The following is a 26,967-nucleotide window of genomic DNA, read 5'->3' as shown; positions in this document are numbered from 1 at the left end:
GAGAATCAGGGTCTTCTGTAAAATGGGCATGTTAAAATACCTGCTATCTGCTTCATAGGACTGTGTGCATGATGAGGATCTTGGAGACCTTGGGCTATGTGTGGGGAAGGATTATTATCTGTTATGTTTATCAACTCAGCTAATGAGCCCAGTGATCTCATGTCCCATCGATTCAGTGTTTCTGGGACATTTTAAGTGTGGCTATACCTCCAATAGCGTGAAAAGAGGTTCAGACACTGCCTGGCTGGGAAGGTCCATTGCTGTTTTCGTTGAAACCAGCTTTACAGCAACACACAGATGGGGCTTTTGACTCCACTGGGTTCAGCCTGGAGGATCAGGAGGTGAAGGTGAAGGGGTGTGTCTTCTCAAAGTATGAAAAGTGCCCTGGAGATTCAAGGAGGTGATCTGAGCGGGGAGCGGCCAGGGAAATTCCTGAAATTCCCTGAGGCTGTCTGATCTGTCTGTGAGGAATGCTGGCTTCAGCAGCTTGAGCCCCTAGTTGTCCAACAAGGTCCATCCATGGGTTTAGTTGCTCTGTCTCATGTTTCTTTTATTCTGGGGCAGCTCTGTTCTGTGCCCCCCCCCCCCCCCCCCCGCCCAATCAATATCATTATCATTTCAGGGTTCCTATGACCACACACACACTCTCTGATCAGGCAGAGTCTGGAGGGTCCAGGAGCAAGTTTCTGAGCAGTTTCTTCCTCAAGGGGCCACAGAGAATGTATTACTTCCTCCAGTGGCATTGTTTAAGGGCAGGCTGTTTGAGATTTAGAGCCCAAGGTTTTTGTTGAGGTGATTTTATAATCACAAAATTAATACACAGAAATCCCTTGCATTCCAATACACTAACAATGAAAAATAAAAAAGAGAAATTAAGGAAACAATCCCACTCACCACCACAACAAATAGTATAAAATATCTAAGAATAAACCTACTTAAAGAGACAAAAGACCTGTATGCAAAAAGTTATAAGACACTGATAAGAGAAATCAAAGAACATGGACAGATGAAGAGATACACCATGTTCTTGGATTGGAAGAATCAGTATTGTGAAAATGACCATACTACCCAAAGCAATCTAAAGATTCAATGCAATCCCTATCAAATTACAATGGCATTTTTCACAGAACTAGAACAAAAAAATCTTACAATTTGTATAGAAACACAAAAGACCCCAAATAGCCAAAGCAATCTTGAGAAAGAAAAGTGGAGCTGGAGAAACCAACTTTCCTGACTTCAGACTTATCAAGACAGTATGGTATAGGCACAAAAACAGAAATACAGACCAATGGAACAAGATAGAAAGCCCAGAGATAAACCCATGTACCTATGGGTATCTTATCTTTGACAAAGGAGGCAAGAATATACAATGGAGAAAAGACTGTCTCTTCAATAAGTAGTGTGCAAAAACTGGACAACTACATGTAAAAGCATGAAACTAGAACACTTCCTAACACAGAACACAAAAATAAACTCAAAATTGATTAAAGACTAAAATATAAGGCCAGAAACTATAAAGTTCTTAGAGGAAAACATAGGCAGTATGCTCTGACATAAATCACAGCAGTGTCCTCCAACACCCACCACCTCGAGTAATCAAAATAAAAACAAATGGAACCTAATTAAACTTAAAAGCTTTTGCACAGCAAAGGAAACTGTAAACAAGATGAAAAGACAACTCTCAGAATGGGAGAAAATAATTTCAAATGAAGCAACTGACAAAGGATTAATCTCCAAAATATATAAGCAGCTCATATAGCTCAATATCAGAAAAACAAGACAACTGAATAAAAAAATTAGCAGAAGACCTAAACAGATATTTCTCCAAAGAAGACATACAGATGGCCAATAAACACATGAAAAGATGCTCAACATCACTCATTATTAGAGAAATGCAAATCAAAAGTACAATGAGGTATCACTTCACACCAATCAGAACAGCTATCATCAAAAAATCTGTGAACAATAAATGCTGTACAGGATGGGAAGAAAAGGGAACCCTCCTGCACTGTTGGTGGGAATGTAAACTGATACAGCCATTATGGAGAACAGTATGGAGATTCCTTAAAAACTAGGAATAAATCTACCATATGACCCAGCAATCCCACTACTGGGCATATACCCTGAGAAAACCACAATTCAAAAAGACACATGAACCCCAATGTTCATTGCAGCACTATTTACAATAGCTAGGACATGGAAGCAACCTTGTGTCCATTGACAGAGGAATGGATAAAGAAGATGTGCTGTATTACTCAGCCATATAAAGGAATGAATGTGAGTCTGTTGTAGTGAGGTAGATGAAGAGTTTGTTATAGAGAATAAAGTAAGTCAGAAAGAGAAAGACAAATATAATATATTAATGTATATAAATGGGATCTAGAAAAATGATACTGATGAATCTGTTTGTAGGGAAGGAGTGGAGTTGCAGATATAGAGAATGGACTTGTGGACAGAGCAGGGGAAGGAGTGGGTGGGATGAATTGAGGAAGTAGCATTGATATATACACACAATCATGTGTTAAATAGACAGCTAGTGGGAAGCTGCTATATCACAGTGAGCCCAGCCTGGCCCTCTGTAATGACCTAGAATGGTGTGATGGGGGAGAGGAGGGAGGCTCAAGAGGCAGAGGATATATATATATATATATATATATATATATAAGTCATTATATATATATGTATATATAAATGACTAATTTGTGTTATTGTATAGCAGAAGCCAACACAATATTGTAAAGCAATTTTCCTCCAATTAAAAAGGAAAAGAAAAAAAATAAGAAAATATCACATTAGGCACGACTGTTTCTCCTAACTCAAAAAGAACCCAGGTGTGCACAGGTGGTCTTAGCTGTTCCTACCCTCCCTCTCCTGCTACCTTGCTTTCGCAGGTGGCGCTTGTGGTAAAGAACCTGCCTGCCAGTGCAGGAGACATAAGAGATGTGGGTTCAATCCCTGGGTCAGGAAGATCCCCTGGAGGAGGGCATGGCAACTATTCTTGTCTGCAGAATGTTATGGACAGAGGAGCCTGGCGGGCTACAGTCCATAAGGTTGCAAAGAGTTGGACACTAATGAAGTGACTTAGCATGCATGCACAGAGGACAGACAGCACTGTGGGGCTAGTCTGGGATCAGGAATGCCAACACAATCTAGCTTGGGTGCCATCCCCAAACCACCCTTCCCTCACAGACACATGGATGCGCCCATGCTGAGGGGGTTTGTTTGGTAACATACAGACCCTGCCAAACCATCACAGGTGGGAACACAACAGATGAGTCTGAGAAGAAAGTGGATGTGCTGGCTCTTATGTGAAGTGTCTTTGATACTCAGACCTCAAAAGCAGTGATGAGACCACCCCCAGTGAGGTGGCAGCTGGCCCACCTGTCAGACATGGCCCCTGCCTCTCCCACACACAGAAGACCCTGGGCAAGAAGAGCCACAAGAGCAGTAGGGGGTGGGGGAGAAACAGCAGAGACCCTTGTTTCCAGGCCCTCCCAAACCACTGGCCAGCAGGTGAACCCTCTTTCATTCCTTACGAAGCTTCTTAGGCAAACTAGACCCCTCGATGAAAGGAGATGGTTCTTGGGGACATTCTCAAAAAACAGTCCAGAATAGCAATGGGTGCCAGAAATTCCCTCCAGTGGCAGAGCAGTGAGAAGGGGCAGCAGCTGGTGCTCCCCCAACGTAGGTCCCCAGCTCAGCAAGAGTTATGGGATTCTCTCCAGCTATGTGAGAACCAGGCTGAGTGGGCTCTGGCCCCGGAAGGAGAAGGCACCGCCCCTTCCTGTAGGGGTATGGCCACCTCCTGCTTTCAGCCAGCCTCTCAGCATCTGCACATGTGGTCAATAGGCCTCTGCTCACTGTGATCCGTAAGAGACCCAGGCTGCTTCTCACCTGGGCACCACTGAGGCAAGAGGAATGGGGAGTCTCTCTTCTCATATCCCAACAACCAGAACATAGTTCACGACCAAAGCTGACTTCAGAGGGAAGGGTGGGCAGTTAACTATGCACGAGGACAAGAATGCATTCACATAGAAGAACAGACAGGCACGGTCCACCACTTTCAAAGGGGCCAGAACAGCCTCCTCCTAGGAGACAAGGGAGAGTAGAAAGAGGACCCACCTGGAGGGTAGTGCAGCAAGCGGAGCACTGTTACTACCTCATAGGCAGACAGGACCCAGCCCAGGAAAATAGGAGCTGGCCCAGGTCTTACACCGGGGCACAGAGAGAGAGGTAGGGTGTCACCTCAAGGGACAGCCAGTTCATGCCCTACAAACCAAAACGTTCTCTAAGTTTTGCAGAGGAAGAAAATGAAATGTGGAGAATTTACGTAGCATCAAAAAGCCCATAATCATCCTACCACATCATGGCAGTAAGAAACAATTGGAAAACAAGGCCTTCAACTGGATGCACATTGTAAGTGCTGAAATGCCTATGAAACGCAGCGTGGTACTGAATTCAAGGCCCAGAACTGTACCACTTGTATACTGTCATGGGAATTTTTAGAAACACAGGATTCAGAACTGAGGAATGTCTAGGAAACCCACCGTCAGTGTTTCCCCTGTCACTGTGGACCAGTGGGCTCCTGCCATTGCCCTCATGTACTGGGCGGGAAGGGGCTCAAGAGGCACAGGCACCTCCCTCCATGAGCAGCCCCTCTCTAAACAGAGGTGTTCCTGCTTCCCGATGCTCCTCAGTCCAGGAGAATTTACATGAGATGACACAAAGCAAAGGCTCCCAGAGCTCATGTGGGGTCCCTAGAGAGCAAAGCACACATGCAGTGGCATACAGCTGCTTGCGGACAGTGTACAGCCGCCAGCACACCTCATGGGCAGAAATGGCAGCCATGGGAGTTCCACATATCTGCAGATATTTAGGTATCTCATCCTCCTGATGAGTCTCCCTGCACTTCATTTATCCTTACATCTACAAAAGTAGCCCAAGGAAGATGAGTCAACCCTCTCACATCCTGAACACTTAAATGTAAACTGGGAGATGACGTCAGCGTCATGGCAGCATGAGATATCCCTCCTTTTGGTCCCCCCTTTCTCATAGCTAACTAGGTGTCCATTCACAAAGAAAAAGTACGTCTGTAGGAGCAGTGATATTCAAAGGACCTAGGAGGAGCCTCTCCTGCCTGTGCATCCAGTAATAAGCAAACATACCCTAGTCTAAGCTGTGAAACCAGCAGTGGCAACCTGATCTCTCTTGGCTGCTATCAGGGAAAACCTGGACAGTGCTGACCTGAGCAGATACCCAGGAACAAGAGAGAGTTTGTAGAAGCCCAGCCTTTCTGAGCGGAAATTACAGCACGTCACTGAAGGAAAACAATACAAGTTAGGACACACTGGGGAGGGTAATAGGACCTGGGTCAGCACTGCCCCTCTCCTAAGGCCAAGCTCCATTGGGCTGAACTACCCAACAGGGAGTAAGTGCTTGGCTTCCCCAGCTGTGCAGGATGCGGAGGAGAAGCAACTTCTCTCTGCCAGAACCAGAGTACGCAGGCAGGGCATCCATGCCTGCAGGGAGGGAGGTCAGGAAAGAGTCAAGTGAGACTATCAAAGGGCATTAAAGGAACACATTTCCTGCTGACTGCACTCAGCACTTCAGCAGGAAATCTGATTACTGACCTGGAGAAACTCATCCTAGGATCTCCCCAAGGCCTGCAGGCATCCCTAACGCCAGCCTCTCCCAGCCTCCCCCCACTGCCTTTGTAGTGGCTCCTAGTACATGCTTTCTGTGTGGTGGTGAGAGTACTATTGGTCAACAGTAGATGGAGTGGTGCCAGAAAACAGACTGGCTGTGGGCAGCAGAGAACTGAAGCTATAGCACCACCTATTGCCAACAAGCTTCCCTGGTGGCTTAGAGGGTAGAGCATCCGCCTGCAATGTGGGAGACTGGGGTTCAATCCCTGAGTTGGGAAGATCCCCTGGAGAAGGAAATGGCAACCCACTCCAGTACTCTTGCCTGGGAAATCCCATGGACAGAGGAGCCTGGGGGCTACAGTCCATGGGGTCGCAAAGAGTCGGACATGACTGAGCGACTTCACTTTTACTGCCAACAAAAGGGACTTTTCCAGCAGCCAGCCTGGTGAGCTCTAGAACCAGAGAACACATAAAAGTTTACACATCCTGTCACAAGAAGGAGCAAGAAGAGTGCAGCAGGTATGTCCATAGGAGATCAGAGAAAGTATCAGGTGTAACAGAACAAACAAACACTATATCCTATCTGAATACCACTAATAAAGATTTGAGGAGATGTCTGCTACTTTGCTGACAAAGGTCTATATAGTTAAAGCTATAGTTTTTCCAGTAGTCATGTACAAATGTGAGAACTGGACCATGAAGAAGGCTGAACACTGAAGAATTGATGCTTTTGAACTGTGGTGTTGGAGAAAACTCTTGAGAGTCCCTTGGACTACAAGGAGATCCAACCAGTCCATCCTAAAGGAAATCAGTCCTGAATATTCATTGGAAGGACTGATGCTGAAGCTGAAACTCCAGTACTTTGGCCACCTGATGCAAAGAGCTGACTCATTGGAAAAGACCCTGATGCTGGGAAAGATTGAAGGCAGGAGGAGAAGGGGACAACAGAGGATGAGATGGTTGGATGGCATCACCGACTCAATGGACATGAGTTTGAGTAAGCTCTGGAGTTGGTGATGGACAGGGAAGCCTGGCATGCTGCATTCCATGGGGTCACAAAGAGTTGGACACGACCGAGCAACTGAACTGACTGACTGACTACTTCAAATGAGAAAGCATCAATACAAAACTACAAGGAATATGAAAAATCAAGGAAATATATCATCACCAAAGATAACAACAGTCCTTCAATAAGTTAACTCAAAGGCACAGAATGTTGCTATCTAGCTGATAAAGCATTAAAAGTAGCAGTACTGATGTAGAGAACAAACTCCTGGTTGCCTGTAGGAAGGGGGTGGAGGCAAAATATAAGGGAGGGAGAGTGGGAGGTACAAACTATTGGGTGTTAAGATAGGCTACAAGAACGTATTGTATAATATGAGCACTATTGCCAATATTTTGTAATAACTATAAATGGAGTGTAACTTTTAAAATAATAAGTGATCAAGAGGACAGGAACTTTGAATAACCCAATCAGAGGAGACCAAAGAAGAAAATGAAAAAGAGCAAAGAAAACCTTCATTGTCTGTCAGGTGTTCATGTAGGATAACTGGATTCCAGAGGAGACAAGTGAGAGAAGGGGGAAGAAAGTTAATTTAAAGAAGTAATAGCTGAGCTTCCAGTTCAGAATGGTGGAGTAGAAAGGTGGGCAGGCACTCATCTCCTCCTGCAAGAGCAACAAATCATAACTAGCTGTTGAATAGCCATCCACAGGAGGACACTGGAACCCACCAAAGAAAAAAAAAGATGATCCACATCCAAAGACAAAGAAGAAACTGCAGCAAGACAGTAAGAGGGGGCACAATCATGAGTGAAATCAAATCCCATACCTGCTGGGTGGGTGACCCACAAACTGGAGAACAATAATACCAAAGAAGTTCTCCCACTGTTGTGAAGGTTCTGAACCCCACGTCAGGCTTCCCAGCCTGGGGATCTGACAAAGGGACTGGGAATCCCCAGGGAATTTGACCTTGAAGGCCAGTGGGATTTGATTACAAGACTTCCACAGGACTGGGGGAAACAGAGATTCCAGTCTTGGAGGGCACAAACAAAACCTTGTGCACATCAAGACTCAGAGGAAAGGAGCAGTGACTCCACAGGAGACTGAACCAAAACTACCTGCTAGATTTGGAAGGCCTCCTGCGGAGGCATGGGTCAGAAGGGGCTCACCACAGTGATGGGGGTATTGGCAGTGGCAGTCTGGGAAGGTCCCCCTAAGGTCTAATGGTGACCCTTATAGACGTGAGGGCTGGGTCTTCTCAGGTCAAAGAAAGACCACGGAGGGAGTGCAACCCCACCCATCAGCAGATAATTGAATTAAAGCTTTACTGAGCAAGGCCCTGCCCACCAGAGCAAGACCCAGTTTTTCCCACCACCAGTCCCTCCCATCAGGAAGCTTACACAAGCCTCTTAGCCTCCTCCATCAGAGGGCAGACAGAAGAAGCAAGAACTACAGTCCTACAGTGACTAAAACTAAAACCACATTGCAGACATATAATTAACATGAAAAAGCAGTTTATGTCCCAGATGAAGGGACAAGATAAAACCCCAGAAAAACAACTAAATGAAGTAGAGATTGGCAACCTTCCAGAAAAAGAATTCAGAATAATGATAGTGAAGATGATTCAGGATCTCGGGAAAAAAATGGAGGCAAAGATTGAGAAGATCAATAGCAGAATAACTGAGGCAGAAGAATGGATAAATGACCTGGAGGACAGAATGGTGGAAATCACTGCCACAGAACAGAATATAGAAAAAAGAATGAAAAGAAATGAAGACAGCCTAAGAGACCTCTGGGACAACATTAAATGCACCAACATTTGCATTATAGGGGTCCCAGAAGGAGAAGAGAGAGAGAAAAAGGACCTGAGAAAATATTTGAAGAGATAATAGCTGAAAACTTCCCTAACATGGGAAAGGAAATAGTCAACCAAGTCCAGGAAGCACAGAGAGTCCCAGGCAGGATAAACCCAAGGAGGAACACACTGAGACACATAGTAATCAAACTGACAAAAATTAAAGACAGAGATAAAATATTAAAAGCAACAAGGGAAAAACAACAAATAACATACAAGGGAACTCCCATCAGGCTATCAGCTGATTTCTCAACAGAAATTCTACAAGCCAGATATATTTAAAATTATGGAAAGGAAGAGCCTGCAACCAAGAATACTCTACCCAGCAAGACTCTCCTTCAGATTTGATGGAGAAATCAAAAGCTTTCTAGACAAGCAAAAGTTAAGAGAATTCAACACCACCAAACCAGCTTTACAACAAATACTAAAGGAACTTCTCTAGGCAGGAAACACAAGTCAAGGAAAAGACCTGCTAACAGAAAATAAACCCAAAACAATTAAGAAAATTTTAATAGGATCATACACATAGATAATCACCTTAAATCACCTTTCTTTAGAAAGCAGACTGGTGATGGTTGTGTGTGCCTCTGGGGCATCCAGACTTTGAAACAAAGAAACCCATGATTTATCTATTGTCCTAAATTCCCTGGTGGCTCAGCTTGTAAAGACTCTGCCTGTACTGTGGGAGACCTGGGTTTGATCTCTGGGTTGGCAAAATCCCCTGGAGAAGGGCATGGCTACCACTCCAGTATTCTGGCCTGGAGAATTCCATGGACTGTATAGTCCATGGGGTCTCAAAGAGTCAGACACAACTGAGCAACTTTCACTTTCACTTTCAATAGGTATGGTATAGAATGGCCAATCTTCACAGATACTTAGACCAATACAGGCTTCTGTGTGTTTTAAAATCCTGTGGGTTAGAGTGAAATAATGTTCTATGCTTCTTTCCAGATTGTTCACAGAACACTAGCAGCCATGTTGGGGTCCCTTTCAGCTTTAGCAGCACTGGCTGTGATTGGTGACGTAAGTTGTAACATTTTGAGTCAAAGGCTTAGCATTTGATAGAATGTCAGCTTCAAAGACAGTCCAATAACTAGGTGTTAGCTGGTTAGTTTTTAATATACTATTTCATATTTCCTGTTAAAGGCATGAACTAATGAACTTTATAGCATTGATGAGCAATTAACATTTGACTTTATGACATTCACTCCAGTGGTGTTATTCTCCATCCTAGCTGAGGAAAGGCTCATGATGGTCAAGTATTCATCCAGGCCATGCAGCTGAGCAATGTTAGAGCCAGCCATATGTGCTGTCAGTCCTTGAAGACCAGGGCAGGCCATCCTGGCTGGAGCAGAGAGGTGGGACACAGTGAGGTTGGGGACAGACATCAGGAGGTCCCTGGAAGTGCCTGTCTGGGAGGTGCTACTATCCCCTCAGGGTCTGAGCATGTTCCATCCTGCAGGGACATTGGAATGAATGTAGAGAAGCAAGAGAGGCCAAATACTCTGGAGATGAAAGCCTGGGGATGTTTGAGGAGCAGTGCTGAACTGACCAAGGCGGCCACACATGGAACTTGGGATTGAGAAAGACCTCTGTAGAATTTCAGAGATTGTTCTGAAAAATGTTTCTAAAGGCCAGTCAGTCAACCAAAGAGTAAAAATGATATGTGAGACTTTGTTAAGTTAGTTATTTATTGTTTTTTCTTTTTCTTTTTTATGGCTAGAATTGGTATAAACAAACACTTTAAGGGTAAAATGTTCCGGAATCCTAAACTTACACATAAACCTCTGCTGTTTTTATTAATCGTTAAGGAGTAGTGTAGTAGTAGTTATTTAATTTTGGAAATAATTGATGTGGCATGTGGCTTGTGCTGCAGGAAACTATCTGGACCACTGTGCGGTCCTTTTCCAACAACCAGGCCCTCCAAGTGCCCTCACTTCCCAGTCTGGGCTCCCAGTTCCCCATGATCCTACCTTCCCTTAGGGACAGGGACAGGGCTTAAGAAATCTGCCTTTCCCATTGACAAGTGCATAGTTTTGATGTTACGATGCTTTGGGTCATGACTGTTTTTCAGTAATCATATAATAGGATTTCAAAGGCAAGTGGATGGTGTGATTTTTGTGATTTTCAACTCTGGCTTTGAGTGGGTTTTCTGTAAAGAGCACATGTTTACAACTTATCACCAGGAGGATGATACCCAGGACTAATTGGCTAATTTGTTGTTTGATTGCAGAGACCCAGCCTGACCCATGTGGTGGAGTGGATTGATTTTGAGACTCTGGCCCTGCTGTTCGGCATGGTAATGACAGTCCTCCCAGTGGGACTGGGCCCCATGTTTTCTGTAACTTGGGACTTTCTCTTTTGCTGCTGTCACTGCTAATTCTTAAGGACACCGTGCTCCCTGACTGTTAGGGCTTGATTGAGAAGTGTTTGCAGGTCTAGCTAATTTCTCCTGATGAGGAATGGAGTGATTGGTGCTCTGGCTGGTTAGCTGGAAAATTTTAGGCTAAGGCCTCTCTAACAGAGAAATAATCTTTCCATTGAGAAAATTTAGCAGTTTTTTGAGTTACTGTCCTTAAAATATAAAATGATATATCTTAAATAAATGAACCATATAAAATTTTCAGTGATTGAAAAAGTACCTTTAATTATATGGATAAAGGAAGAAAGGAAGAAATTGTCCCTAAGTAATAGTTTGTTAATTTATCATATTTTCAAGTGACCACTCTACTGCATGCTATGAAGAGTGTCACCAAACCAACCTGTAGGAAGGAAATTTTAAGACACACTAGTGGGTTAGTGTGGAACATGAGTCATAAACAGATTTAATTTTAATAAGGGGAATTTGACAAGGGTCTGGACAGCAGTGGGAATGGCTCATGTGTTCTTGAACAGACCCCACAGTGGCTGAGTGATCTGAAGGAGGGTATTCCCTCTCAGGGCTAGAAAACTCGCCATTTGTAAAGCAGGTCTCTATATACCCTCATTTCCTCGTTAGTATTCTCTCTGCTCTGGCACCATGGAGGGGTCTGCTGCTCTAGGCTTCAGTGTGATCCAAGGTAACTGTCTCCTTTGTGGGTGCAGTGTGGGATTCAGCCCAATGCTCTGAATCCAGGCTTTATAGAGAAACTAACGTTCATATAGGGTTCTGAAAAGTAAATACGGTTTGGGCATACGGAAGGTGAATTGCTTTAAAAAAAGCTTAAATGATTGGTGTATTAGTTTGCTGGGACTGCCATAATAAAGTACCATAGACTGGGTGACTTAAACAACAGAAATGTTTGGAGCCTCAAAGTTTGGAGGCTGAAGTCCAAGATCAAGATGTCTGCAGCGTTGGTTTCTTCTGAGGCTTATAGATGATCATCCGCTCATGTCCTCACATGATTTTCCCTCTGGGTATGTCTGTGTCCTCCTCTCTTCTTCTTATAAGGTCAAAAGTCATATTGGATTAGGGCTTCACTTTAATTACCTTCTTAATACAGTTATATTGGATTTTAACAATGAATGACATAATTTTTTCTCAGCTGGAATCAGTTCAACAAGATTCTGTATAGAACTTTGGGGTGTGTGTGGTCCAGAGACAGTCTACATAACCAGACCCCTTTCTTTTTCACCCTGTTTCTTGCCAGTCATCCACCCATGGGACCACTCACCTAGTCCCTGAGTTCCAGTCTCTCTTGGGTGGTTCTGGCAGCAGACAACAATGGAAGACCACACAGGACCTACCCATTCACATTCATATGTAGGTCTCATTGGTGTGAAGCACCACACTCAATAAATTGCCTCACAGTGGCCATTTGGATAGGATGGACAATGATTGTCATTATAGACAAGGCAGAGATTTGTACTGTTTTGCACTGTTTATGTGCAACACAGTTTTGGGCCCACTATTTTCTAAAGTACTTTAGTTTACATAATTCTATTGAATTATCACAACAGCCTTACAAGGGAATAAGACATACAGAAGTAAGGTGAGAAAACCAAAGTACAGAGAATTAAATAAATGTTTTGCTCAAGGCTCTGTTTGACTGTTTGCAACTCCATGGACAGCAGCATGCCAGGCTTCCCTGTCCATCACCAAGTCCTGGAATTTGCTCAAATTCATGTCCAGTGAGTCAGTGATGCCATCCAGCCATCTCATCTGCTGTTGCCCCATTCTCCTCATTCCCTCAGCCTTTCCCAGCATCAGGGTCTTTTCCAATGAGTCAGTTCTTCGCATCAGGTGGCCAAAGTATTGGAGCTTCAGCTTCAGCATCAGTCCTTCCAATGAATATTCAGTGTTGATTTCCTTTAGGATTGACTGGTTTGATCTCCTTGCAGTCCAAGGGACTCTCAAGAAGTCTTCTCCAGCACTACAGTTAAAAGCATCAATTCTTCAGCACTCAGTCTTCTTTATGGTCCAGTTCTCACATCTGTACATGACTACTGGAAAAACTATAGCTTTGACTATATGGACCTTTGTTGGCAAAGTAATGTCTCTGCTTTTTAATATGCTGTCTAGGTTTGTCATAGCTTTTCTTCCAAGGAGCAAATATCTTTTAATTTTGTGGCTGAAGTCACTGCCCTCAGTGATTTTGAAGCCCAAGAAAATAAAATCTGCCACTATTTCCACTTTTCCCCTATCTATTTGCATGAAGTGATGGGACTGGATGCCATTATCTTAGTTTTTTGGATGTTGTATTTAAGCCAGTTTTTTCACTCTCCTCTTACACTCTCATCAAGAAGCTCTTTAGTTTCTCTTCACTTTCTGCCTTTAGAGTGGTATCATCTGCATTTCTGAGGTTGTTAATATTTCTCCCAGCAGTCTTCATTTCAATGTAACTACTCTTATAAAATTTAAGCCAGTTTAAAAAAATAAATAAATGTAATTTAAGTGAGTTTAAAAGTCTTAAAACTTTTAATTGTTGCTTGTGTGAACACTTAGGTGCAAAAGGCCACATTCTATCCTATTTCCTGCCTTGTTTTTAGCTTTGTGACTGTGAGCAAGTCACTTTCCCTCTCTGCCCGACAGTTTCCTGGTCTATAAGTCAGAGAATAATTATAACGCAGATGTTTACTGTGAAGTTCAGATGGAATGATAATGAACTTTGGGCACATATTCTTGGACAAATTTAAAGGTGCAAACCCTCTAGTAAGGGGCTTGATTCAGAGAGTTAGTAAGGGACCACACTCAGCAAAAGAGTGAGAAGTTTGAGGAGGTGGTAGCTGTCATAGAGAGGCCAGAGCTCAGGTATGCAAGTGGTCACTGATGTCATTTCAGGATGGTGCTCTGTAACATTCTCTGTCTCCTTTTTCTCTTTTCCCTATAGATGATCTTAGTAGCCATATTTTCAGAAACTGGATTTTTTGATTATTGTGCTGTAAAGGTAGGTATGATGTGGCATTTAATAGTTATGTATCAATTGATACTTTTTCCCTACCATTACATATTTAGTGAATAAAACTGTTTTAAAGCAAATATTTTAAAATTCTGTCCTTCTTTTCAAAATCACTGCTGCAAACCTGGGTATAATTGCTGTGCTAAGTTAGGTGTCTTTGAGCATCACTTTCAGATTCTCAACAAATAACCAAAGAGGATCAAGGAGACTAGTATTCAAGTTGAATATTTGTGTGATTATGTTCAAATCGGCAGGTTGAGAGCTGTGCACCAAAACTGTTTTGCACTTCAGAGTATCTAAATATTTTAAGTCATCAGCTTCTGATTACTCTGCTTTTAGGTGAAATAATTTCAATGATTACTTTATGACATTGAACCTATAAGCATTCATTTTTATAACTGGGACCCTGGGGAATCCTTCACCATTTTCTGACTGGTAGAATTTGTGTTGATCCTATCATCAGAGTTGGGAGGAAAAGACTAAGGCAGACTAGGGCTGGGCTTGAATTTTTTTTTTTTAGTTGAAACTGAATAGTTCTTTTAAAAAATTAGTTATTTAACAAGCCCTTTCCACACTTTGAATAATAGAACCATGTGATTTTTGCCAATTTTGTGCACTGTCTTGCATCTCCCAGGTAGCTATCTGGTTTCGTCCTCCCAACACCTTGGTACTAAAAGCAACCCCTAGATCCCCAAATATCAGCAGACTCTAGGGTCAGGTAAATCCCAAAGTCACAGCCCCGGCTGTCCAACCAAAAGGAGTGTGTAAAAGGATACAGACATGACAGGTTGTCACCTTATGAGAGATAGACCATCTTAGGTACTGAAATGAGAATTGGTGGGCAGGAGTGTAGGCCTGCATGGATTTAGAAGTTCAGATCCAGCCATTACCGCCTCATCTCAGCAGGTTTAGGAGTTTGTAGGTCTAAGTTTTAATCCTCCATGTGGTGTTTATTTAGACCCTTAGTTCTTAGAGTCCCTAATGAAAAGTTGCATCTGTTTTCTGACACCATTGATCCTAGCTTGTTCTTTATTGCATACCAGGCATACCAATTGTCCCGAGGAAGAGTGTGGACCATGATCTTCATGCTGTGTCTCATTGCTGCTGTCCTTTCTGCCTTCCTGGACAATGTCACAACAGTGCTCCTCTTCACTCCCGTGACCATAAGGTATGCAAAGTGGCCCTGTGTGGACATCAGGCCAGCTGATGGCAGTGTGTGCTGGCTGCCCTCCTTCCACATGACTGGGTCTGACCTGCACGTCCACTGGGACTGTGGCTCTGACTGCACAGCTGTGATGGCAGTAGCAGTGGTTGCAGAAATGCCTACAGGAATCAGCACACTCAGACACTTATGTCCTGTGGGACAGAGCATCAGGGGCTAGGAGTTCTACTCCACGGGCTCTATGGGGTTCTCAGCCAGAGAGCAGGGGGTGGGGCTACTGTCTTGCTCTGGCAGGATCCTTGTGGGATTACTGGAGGGTTGTGTGACCTGGCCTGGCAAGGCCTTGCAAGGTAACTTTGGGAAAGAGAAGTTCAGTTTGATTCCATCTTGCTCCTTTTAATTCCACCCATTTCATTTGTGGGACTGATTGCCTGGGGCCTCCTGGGGTTTGGGCTTCAGCCTGCGATTGTGCAGCCTCTTCCAAGGTCCTGGACCTACACTTTTATCTAGACTTTATGTCCTTTATTTTAAGGATGGTTCTTAGCATATCATGGTCTTCCCCTGCTTAGACTCAACCTGTGCTGGTGCTGGCTGGTTCTAGAAGGGTCACAGGTACGCCTGGAGGCTTCTGGGAAGCTAGGTAGTGAGGACATTTAGACAACCCACTTCAGCTGTACTGATCTGGGTTGTTTCATCAAAGGAATTAAAACAAGCTAGTGTTCTGAGGATTCTACAAGATAAGAGATTCTCCTGCATATGAGGCATGAGACAAGGCAAGTTCAGTGTCACAAACAAGGGGCTACTTCCAGAGCTCAGAACTAATTCTGGGTGATGCCTTTGGTGTTTGGAAGAGTGACCCTCAGAGGAGGAGTGAGTTAGAATGTGGAGTATGGAGAGGAGAAGGATGGGTAGAGAGGAACAGAGAGTTAGCAGCATCCTGTGGATTGGCCTGCAGTGTTATGAGTTAATCCATTGCCCAGGCTTCTGCAAGCCTGGCTGCATTGTCATGGCCCATGTGCAAGCATGGATTTGAGGAGCAAGATGCTAGATCTAGCTTTGCTTGCACAGGGGGTGCAGCGCCTCCTAATACCCAGAGGTATAATTCTTCTGAGGGTAAATGGTGGATAAAGCATATGCTAAAACCAGCCCTGCCCTTGGACACCTCAGTGGGTAAGAGGCAGTTCACACCCACTTCCCTCCAACCAGGGCAGCTCTGCTGCTGACAGCGGTTTGAAACAATCTCACAATGCGCCAGATTCCAGCAAGTCACCACACATGCTGATGATGGCACCCTGATTCTCAGCATCTCTGGACAGCTCGCGCAGCTGAGGGTTGCCTCAGCCTTGCTGGGATGTGTACATCCTCACTCTGCTAGGAAATGGCTTTGTAATTTTATGTGAGAATCAGTTCAGTTCAGTTGCACAGTTGTGTCTGATTCTTTGCTATCCCATAGACTGTAGCACGCCAGGCTTTCCTGTCCATCACCAACTCCCTGAGTTTGCTCAAACTCATGTCCATTGAGTCGGTGATACCGTCCAACCATCTCATCCTCTGTCATCCCCTTCTCCTCCCACCTTGAATCTTTCCCACTGAAAGGTTGTTGCTGAGCCATGAAAGACATCCAGGACTCTTGGCCTCTGGAGAAGAAGAATTCAATCCAGGGCCAGTAACAAGGCTTGATCACTCAGAGCTTTTGTGTAAATAAAGTTTTATTAAAATATAAAAGAGATAGAGAAAGCTTTTGACATAGACACCAGAAGGGGATAGAAAGAGTGCCCGCCTGCTAGTCTATACCTATCAATGAGTTGTTAATTAGAGAAAGGAGATGATTCAAAACTCAGAGTGGCACTAAGCCCCTCAACCACAACATTCATTTGAGATAACATTGGCACCAGGTGAGTCATCCCAGGCCATAAAATGATTGACATGAATCTTGAAGAAAGGCAGGTTTCCAAGTAAATATATGGTTTCATTAACATAGATTAGGAGAACAATGTATGAGTAAAACATACAGGTTTGTTGAGCCCTTATCAGGTTCTGAGTCTTAAGTAGAACTTGCTTAAGACTTGAAGAGAGAGTCTAGGGTAAATACACAGTTCATTAACATAGCTTAAGAAAAGCATTTCCATAAGAAAAACGCATTGGTTAGCTCAACGTTTGAGAAAAGTTAAGTTCAGGTGGAGCCAGGTGTTGTCATGGCAACACAGAATTTTAAGAGAAACCTCCTTTTAATTTTGTATAGAGAAGGGGAAAAAAATCAGACACTCATAGTTTGTTTCCTCCTGCCGCTTAAGAGAGAGATAAGAAACATTTGACACTTGCAGCCTATTTCCTCCATTTGGAGACCCCCCCTAGCCTTCCTGCCTGTTACTCTCTCACCAGCATCAGGGTGTTTTCCAATGAGTCAGTTCTTTGCATCAGGTGGCCAAAGTATTGGAGCTTCAACTTTAGCATCAGTCCTTCCAATGAATATTCAGGACTGATTTCCTTTAGGATTGACTGGTTTGATCTCCTTGCAGTTCAAGGGACTCTCAAGAGTCTTCTCCAACATCACAGTTCAAAAGCATCAATTCTTTGGTGCTCAGCTTTCTTTATGGTCCATCCATACATGACTACTGGAAAAACCATAGCTTTGACTAGACGGACCTTTGTCAGCAAAGTAATGTCTCTGCTTTTTAATACACTGTCTAGGTTTGTCATAACTTTGTTCTTCCAAGGAGCAAGCATCTTTTAATTTCATGACTGCAGTCACCATCTGCAGTGATTTTGGAGCCAAGAAAATAAAGTCTGTCACTGTTTCCATTGTTTCCCCATCTATTTGCCATGAAGTAATGGGACCGAATGCCATGATCTTAGTTTTCTGAATGTTGAACTTTAGCCAACTTTTTCACTCTCCTCTTTCACTTTAATCAAGAGGCTCTTTAGTTCCTCTTCACTTTCTGCCATAAGGGTGGTGTCATCTGCATATCTGAGGTTATTGATATTTCTCTTGAAAATCTTGATTCTGGCTTGTGCTTTATCCAACCCCGCATTTCACATGATATACTCTGCATATAAATTAAATAAGCAGAGTGACAATGTAGTCTTGTCATACTCCTTTCCCAATTTGGAACCAGTCTGTTGTTCCATGTCCAGTTCTAACTATTGCTTCTTGACCTGCATACAGATTTCTCAGGAGGCAGGTAAGGTGGTCTGGTATTCCATCTCTTGAAGAATTTTCCACAGTTTGTTGTGATCCACACAGTCAAAGGCTTTGGCGTAGTCATTAGGCAGAAGTAGATGTTTTCCTGGAACTCTCTTGCTTTTTCTATGATCCAGCAGATGTTGACAATTTGATCTCTGGTTCCTTTGCTTTTTTTCTGAATCCAGCTTGAACATCTGGAAGTTCTTGGTTCATGTACTATTGAAGCCTAGCTTGGAAAATTTTGAGCATTACTTTACTAGTGTGTGAGATGAGTGCAATTGTGTGGTAGTTTGAACATTCTTTGGCATTGCCTTTCTTTGGGATTGGAATGAAAACTGACTTTTTCTAGTCCTGTGGCCACTGCTGAGTTTTCCAAATTTGCTAACATATTGAGTGCAGCACTTTAACAGCATCATCTTTTAGGATTTGAAATAGCTCAGCTGGAATTCCATCACCTCCTCTAGCTTTGTTTGTAGTAATGCTTCCTAAGGCCCAGCTGACTTCACACTCCAGGATGTCTGGCTCTAGGTAAGTGATCGCACTATAATTGTTATTATGTGGGAATAGGAATTTCATTTATTAGTATACAAATTACATCTTTCATGATTAAAGTATTGGTGTGCTCAGATTCACTGTTTATATTATACTATTATATATTCCTTATGACTTGCTAAGCTTAATCACATTTCTTCTGCCTCTGTCTAGATTGAGTAACATTAGTCTTTAGAGTTGGGCTTCCCTGCTACCATTCTTTAGATGGTAAAGAATCCTCCTGCAATGCAGGAGACTTGGATTGAGAAGATTCCCAGGAGGTGATACTCATTCCAGTATTCTTGCCCTTGGATAGAGGAGCCTGGTGGGCTACAGTCCATGGGCAAAGAGTCGGACATGACTGAGCGACTAAGCACAGCACGGCACACCGTCTGTGTGTGGGTGGTTAGACACCCCGATCTGGTGTTGTTGATTAGTACACACTGATCCTTTTCTTGCTAAAAGCAGAGCCTGGAGCTTCCTTAGTTGAGAGCTGCTGCTGCTGCTGATTGGAGTCTGGCCCTCTTTTTTGAACTCCCTTCTCACCCTCTGCACAGCTCTGTAGGCCAGTCCTGCTCAGAAGAGCTGCTGGCTGTACTCTGAGCTGGGAGATAGTAGAAAGGACCCTCGAGGCCTTCCCTGGTGGTCTGGTGAAGACTCTGAGCTTCCATTGCAGGGGGCGTGGAAGCACTCCCTGGTAAGGAAACAAGATCCCTCATGCCACAAGGGCATCCCCGCCAAAAAAGGTCCTGGAGTGCATCAGGGGCTCCCCTTGCTGCCAACATCCAGACTCAGGCCTCGCTTCTGTAAGAAAGTGGGCAATGTAATGGGTGGGTGGAGGAGACGCCATGAGGTTTCCCCCGAACTTTCTTTAGAGTAGCCTTTCTGAACTGCGTGCTCAGTGGACCAGTTGGGGAGCTGTAAATGCTGCTGCTTAGGCCCATCTCCAGGGGTTGTTCTGTCATGAGCTAGGTAGCAAGACTGTCAAGATCCCCAGACAAATCTAGTGTTTGGCTAAGGTGGAGAGCCACTGCTGTAGAGTGTGTACTCCTTGTTAGGATTCAGCATAGTGCCTCAGTATTTGAAAAGGTAAGGTGGGTAAGGAGCTAGGTTGGCTGGTGTGGTGTGAGCCATGGACGGCAGTGCTTTCTGCTCCAGCCGCACCTTGACTCAGAGCGGTCTGGTGGCAAAGATACGTTCATCTGTGCCACTTCCTGGCCTGCAAGGGAGCCTGTGCACCGAGTGCTTCCTCCAGACCTGTGGGGGCGAGGCAGGAATGTATTTTCACATGCATGGTTCAGATGGATTGTGTGTTAACCTTCAGAGAAGTCTAGTGCTGAGAGGCAACTTTATCCTGTAGCTCTGTAGCACTCTTGTCATTGTTTACCCCTCAGCATTTGCCTTTCTCGTGGATGTGTGTGTGTGTGCATCCTTCTTGTACCTGCAAGTGCTTTGAAAATATTTGGGTTGCACATGTGCCTCTCACAGTATGAATACTGGGACTATTTTCATTTTCCTTCATTTATGACAGATTGTGTGAGGTGCTCAACCTTGATCCAAGACAAGTCCTGATTGCAGAAGTGATCTTCACAAACATTGGGGGAGCTGCCACTGCCATTGGGGACCCACCAAATGTCATTATTGTTTCCAACCAGGAGTTGAGGAAGATGGTACGTATCACTGTAATCAGACTGTTTTCAATAAACATAGGCCCCAGCTTACTTGCACATTTAGTAACATCTTACCAACACAGATATCACTTCTTCTTATGCAGTGTTCTCGGTCATCCTGAGAGTGGGAGGTTAGGTGACTGATCCTCTAATGTAGTGGTCTGAATTGACTTCATTCTCATTCTGCTAAAATTTTAAGAAAATGATTACATTTTCTATTTAGTCTATTTAGTATGCTATAATATATTAATGCAAATTGAGGTTTCTTCCAACAATATTAAGAATAAAATGATCTGCTCCCTCTCATTTTTCAACTGAGGTGGGTGAATAAGAACTTAAGTTCTTTAAGATAAAGATGAGAAAATGAAGATCTGTCAGGATTCTTGGTAAGCTCTTATAAATATTAATATATAATTTCTTGTAAACAAAAATAAAAGCAAAGTATTAAAGAGAGTGCAAATGGTATTTTACATATCTTAAAGTTAAATTATACAATTAATTTTCATTTGTCATTCTCTGATCATTAGAATTTTCTCAATATCTCTTCTCTGAAGTATCAGTAAAAATGCTTTCAAATTGGTGTCACTTATTATAGGTGATACATTTATGCCTGTGTGTCTCTGAAGTATGTTAGCATGTTTGTGTATATTTGCTGTCTTTCATAAAAATATTTAAGCCTTTGAGTGTTCATGGCTCTAAGGTGTTGAAGGGCATTTTGTGGGCCTACTGTGTTCTAGAGATTCAGGGCACAACTTAGACACTTTGGCTAAATTTTAATGCTCCCTGGTTGCTCTGAAAGCCAACTGTGATGCTTCACCAGTCTTGCTGCATGAGCTGAGCGGCAGGCCCCTCCTGGTCATGTCGCATGAGTACACCAGAAAGTGTGTGAACACTATAATCCTTGGAATTTGCTTTGGAGGCATCTGTCACCCAGGATATGTTGCATACACATGAGAGAGAGCTATTTTCACAGGAAAATAATGTTTTATTATTTTTATTTTATGGTAATACATTTATTTTAGAGAATGTAAATCACACACACACATATCAGAAATAAAAAATTGTCATAATCCCACCACCCAGAAATAAATCCTCTCAATATTTTGGTTAGTTGCTTGGTGGTGGTTTAGTCACTAAGTCGTATCTGACTCTTACAAACACATGGACTGTAGCCTGGCAGTCTCCTCTCTCCCTGCAATTCTCTAGGCAAGAATAATGGAGTGGGTTGCTATTTCTTTCTCCAGAGGATCTTCCTGACTCAGAGATTGAATCCGGATCTCTTGCACTGCAGGCATATTCTTTACCAGCTGAGCTACGAGGGAAGCTGCTTATTTTGGTGCATGTAGTCTCCACGAATGTTTGTATGTGGATATACATTGGAAAAAAAAAAATGCTGCTCTGACCAAGATGGAGTAACAGGGACTATATTTAACCCTCTTGCTTGAGACATCGAAAAAGAAAATAAGCCAAAATAAAAAAAACAAAACCAGAAACAAACCAAAACCAGACAGTGGTAATCAAGGTACTAGATATCAGGTAAAAAAGGGCAGTGAACCCTGAGAATTGGGAAACAAATGAAATGAACTTATGGTTGCCCCAGCTCACTACCTTAAGAGATTTTCCAGGATTCAGTTCAGGGAGAGAGAACCCATGTGGAGCCTTCCGTATTCCTAGAGTCGGGGAGGTAGAACTGACTCTGGAGGGAACAAGAGAGAGAACCAGAGAGGGGAGAGTTGGACACAGAGAGAACCTCAGAGTACTTGCAGAGGGAAACTGCCTGTGTCCAGGGGAAGAGTAACCCAAAAAGATTAGAGGGAAGAGTGCTTGATACACTGAGGGCCAAGAATAATGTCTGTTGCTGCCAAGAAGACTGTAAACCTCTTAATTCATGAGGTATTGGCCCTGATTCCACCTAATAAATCTTAAAGACATCAAATAATCAAATTGTTTTTAAATAGTTTAACTACATCCAAAAACAAACATCAAGAATATTCATAGGAATGCAAAAATATCCAACAACACACAAGGTAAAAATCACAATGTCTGAGATCTAATCAAAGATTACCAGATATGCAAAGAAGCAAGAAAATTTGATCTATCATGAGGAGAGTATGAACCATTTGGAATAAACCCAGAATAGACACAGGTGTCATAATTAACAGACAAGTGTGTTAAAACTGTTATTATTATTATTATTATTATTATTATTTTTACTGTATTCCAGATGTTCATTAAGTTAAAAAGAAACATGAAAGATATTTTTTTTAAAAGGCCCAAATCAAACTTCTAAAAATGAAAACTGTAATGTATGAGATAAAAGTCTCTTGTTAGGATTAAAACAGCAAATTAAGAATTTCATAAGAAAAAATTAGTGAACTTAAGGACATAGGTCCAAAATAAACAGAGTGAAAAGTAATGAAGACATTCATGAGCTAAAGGGAAACTCCAAGTGGCCTAATATATCTATAATTCTTATCTCTGAAGGAGAGGGGAAGACAGAAAGACATTTGAAGAAAATATGGTCTAAAAATTCAAATTTTATGAAAGATAAAATCTCAGAGATTCAGGAAGTCCAATGAATTCAGAGCACAAGAAATTTGAAGAAACTACACTAAGCCATATCATAATTGTTACACACATGAAACTTAAATAATGTTATAAACTGATGATACTTTGATTTAAAAAAGGGCATAATGGGTTATTTACTTTTTCAAGACCTATACTTTGATTGGATATTTCATTTTGGAAATAATAAGAAATAGTTATTTTAAAAGTAAATATTAAAAAGGTCTATATAAAACAGCTATTTTTAACAGCATAAAATTGAAAAACCTATGTAAAATATTTCAAGAATCAAAGAAGAAAGTGAAATTGCAAAATATTTTGAATTAAATTATGAAGACAAAATTTTTAGGGTTCCTCTCAAGCAGGAGTCAGCAACTTCTTAAAAAGCCATATAATTACTATTATAAGCATGTGGGCCTTACGGTCCCTGTTGCAATCTCTCAACTCTGCCACTGTTGCAGGAAGGCAGCCCCAAACAACACATCAATGAATGTGCATGTCTATATTCTAGCCTGCAAGTGTAGTTTTCTGGTCCCTGCTCTAAAACAGTTTTTAGAAGGGAATATATACCATTAAATACCAATTAGAAAAGAAGAAATGTCTCAAATTAGTGACCTCAGCTTCAGTCTGAAGAAACTAGATAAGGAAGAGGAAATTAAACTGAAAGTAAGCTGAAGAGACACAGACCAGCATGGAGAACAGGAAAGCAACAGAGAAAATCAGTGAAAGAAAAAGCCAGTTCTTTGATAGGGTAGATGATTCTGACAAACTTCTGGCCAAACTGATGAAGAAAATAAGAGAGAAAACATAAATTACCAGTGTCAGGAATAAGAAAACTACATCACTGCAGAGCACACAGACATTAAAGACATTGTTAGGGAGTATTGTGAACAACTGTGTGTCAATAACTTTCACAATTTAGATTAAATAGACAATTCCCTTGAAAGACATACTCTACCAAACCTCACTCAAGAGGAACTAGATAACCTGAGTAGCCCTATATCCATTAAAGAAATTGAATTTGTAATTAAAATTGAGAAAGAAAGAACAAAGCAAAGCAAACAAAAAAACTCAGGCTAAGATTTCGTGAATTCTACCAAACGTTTAAGGAAGCAATGATACTACAATACCAATTCTACACAAAATTTTATAGCAAATTGAAGAGGAGAGAATACTTTTCAACTTACTCTATAAGGGCCAGATGTCTAAAGCAGATAAAACCAGGATAAGAAAACGGTTGACAAATACTTTTTATGAGCACAAATAATAAGTTTAAAAATTAACTAATCCAGTTTAACAACTTATAAAATGAATAACACATCATAATCAGGTGGAATTTATCCTAGAAATGGAAGATTGGTGCTGTATTTGCAAACATCAACCAATGCAGTTTACCAGCATACTAAGTGAGAAAATCCATCTGATTATCTCAATAGATATAGAAAAATATTTGGCAAATTCAACATCCATTACTGATCAAATCACTCAATAAAGTAGGGAAAGAAGCGAGCTTCACCAGCCTGATAAAGAGCATCTATGAAAATATTATGGCCAGCATCATAGTTAAAAGAGAAAAACTGAATATTTTCCTGCTTAGATCAGAAACAAGACAAATATGTCTATTCTTACCACTTAAATGCATTTTACTGGAGGCTCTTGGTACAATAAGTCAAGAAAGAAATACAAGGCATCCATATTGGCAAGGAAGAATTAAATCTGTTTGCATATTACATGATTGTTCATGTATAAAATCTGAAGGAATCTACAAAAGAAAAAATCAAAACAAAAACTTCTGACAATCATAACTAAAATTAATAAGTGTACAATATAGGATCAATATAGAAAAATTAACAGTTTTCTATATTCTAACAACAAACAATTGGAAATTGAAGTAAAAATGCCATTTACAATAGCATCAATATGTAAAATAGGTTAAATCTGACCAAACATATGCAAGAAAACAACAAAATATTGCAGAGAATGATTAAAGAAGATAAAGATAGACGGGGAGATATATTTTGGTCATGGATCAGAAAACTCAAAATCACTAAAGTATTAGTTCTCCCTTGATTAATCTATAGAGTCATGCAATTCCTATAAAAAAACAGCAAATTTTTCTTTTTGTAGAAATTGACAAACTGATTTTAAAATTTATAATGGAAATTCAAAGTATCCAGAATTGTCAAAAACAAATCTTAAAGTGTAGAACAAATTGGGATGGCTAGTACTACCTAATTTCACAACTTATTATGAAGCCACAAATAACAAAAACAGTGCGGTTAGCATCAAGATAGGTGGAAGGTAAATAGAACAAAGGATATAAATATCAGATACAAATTTCAGATATAAACCCTTACATACATGACTTTTGACAAAGGTGCAAAGCCAATTAAGTGGAGAAAGGATAATTTTTTCACAAATAGTGCTGGAATGAATGTACATGCATATGCTGAAGAAATGAATTTCAGTCCACACCTTCTACTTTATCAAAAGATTAACTGAAATGTGGATTATAGGCATAAATATAAAGGCCAAAACTTTAAAATTCTTCATAGAAAAGATAATTTATGGTAGAATAGATACAGAAGTAGTTCCAGTGAAAGCATGGTTACTGTAATTTATTAGACTAATTTTAGAACTTGGCTTTCTGTTTCTGTTATTAGTCTCTTCTTTTTATGGCAATATATTAATGAATGCTGCAACAGCTTAGCTGCCCCTGGCTGGCATCACATTAGTATTTATTTACTTATTTATTCAAGGATAATTGCTTTACAGAATTTTGTTGTTTTTTTTTTTTGTCAAAACTCAACATGAATCAGCCATAGGTATACACATATCCCCTCCCTTTTGAACCTCCCTCCCATCTCCCTTCCCATCCCACCTCTCTAGGTTGATTCAGAGCCCCTGTTTGAGTTTCCTGAGCCATACAGCAAATTCCCATTGGCTATCTATTTTATGTATGGTGATGTAAGTTTCTATGCTACTCTTTCCATACATCTCACCCTCTCCTCCCCTCTCCACATATCCACTAGTCTATTCTCTGTTTCTCCATTGCTGCCCTGCAAATAAATTCTTCAGTACCATTTTTCTAGATTCCGTATATATGCATTAGAATATGATATTTATCTTTCTCTTTCTGACTTTCACTCTGTATAATAGGCTCTAGGTTCATCCACCTCATTAGAACTGACTCAAATGCATTCCTTTTTATGGCAGAGTAATATTCCATTGTGTATATGTACCACAACTTCTTTCTTCCATTCATCTGTCGATGGACATCTAGGTTGTTCTAGCTATTGTTGTGCCGCAATGAACAATGGGATCTTTGTTCATTGTGTCTATTTCAATTTTTTTGTGTTCAGTTTTTTCAATGTGTTTGTTAACCGTCTGTATGTCTTCCTTGGAGAAATGTCTACTTAGGTCTTCTTCTAACTTTTTGATTTGGCTGGTTGTTTTTCTGGTATTGAGTTGTATGTCAGTTGTTTCATTTGCTATTATTTTCTCCCATTCTGAGGGTTGTCTTTTCACCTTGCTTATAGTTTCCTTTGCTGTGCAAAAGTTTTAAGTTTAATCAGGTCCCACTTGTTTACTTTTGTTTTATTTCCATTACTCTAGGAGGTGTGTCATAGAGGATCTTGCTTTGATTTATGTCATCAAGTGTTCTGTCTCTGTTTTCCTCCAAGAGTTTTATAGTTTCTCATCTTGCATTTAGGTCCATTTTGAGTTAATCTTTGTGTACGGTGTTAGGAAGTGTTCTAATTTCATTCTTTTACATGTAGCTGTCCAGTTTTCCCAGCACCATTTATTGAAGAGGCTGTCTTTGCCCCATTGTATATTCTTGCCTCCTTTGTCAAAAAATAAGGTACCCATAGGTGCATGGGTTTATTTCTGGGCTTTCTGTCTTGTTCCATTGGTCTATATTTCTGTTGACTGTAGCTTTGTAGTATAATCTGAAGTCAGAAAGGTTGATTCCTCCA

At 41.5% G+C, this 26,967-nt stretch overlaps 1 protein-coding gene across 6 annotated transcripts in view; it reads left to right on the top strand.

The window, feature by feature from the left end:
- The window catches only part of OCA2 (OCA2 melanosomal transmembrane protein), a 310,825-nt gene that overhangs the window by 101,931 nt on the left and 181,927 nt on the right, over nucleotides 1-26,967 (top strand). For all 6 annotated transcript variants that reach the window (XR_011486403.1, XM_070463932.1, XM_070463928.1 and 3 more), the window contains 5 exons: nucleotides 9,452-9,523; nucleotides 10,734-10,799; nucleotides 13,810-13,866; nucleotides 14,922-15,046; nucleotides 20,287-20,425. Coding sequence is in view for 5 of the 6 variants with exons in the window: in XM_070463932.1 (XP_070320033.1) it covers nucleotides 9,452-9,523; nucleotides 10,734-10,799; nucleotides 13,810-13,866; nucleotides 14,922-15,046; nucleotides 20,287-20,425 (459 nt within the window). In the remaining variant the exon portion in view is untranslated. The remainder of the gene's footprint in view (nucleotides 1-9,451; nucleotides 9,524-10,733; nucleotides 10,800-13,809; nucleotides 13,867-14,921; nucleotides 15,047-20,286; nucleotides 20,426-26,967) is intronic.

Source organism: Odocoileus virginianus, unplaced genomic scaffold (genome assembly GCF_023699985.2).
Source record: "Odocoileus virginianus isolate 20LAN1187 ecotype Illinois unplaced genomic scaffold, Ovbor_1.2 Unplaced_Contig_9, whole genome shotgun sequence".
Taxonomy (NCBI): domain Eukaryota; kingdom Metazoa; phylum Chordata; class Mammalia; order Artiodactyla; family Cervidae; genus Odocoileus; species Odocoileus virginianus.
The sequence above is the reverse complement of the archived record's forward strand: the minus strand, read 5'-3'. Positions and strand labels throughout refer to the sequence as shown.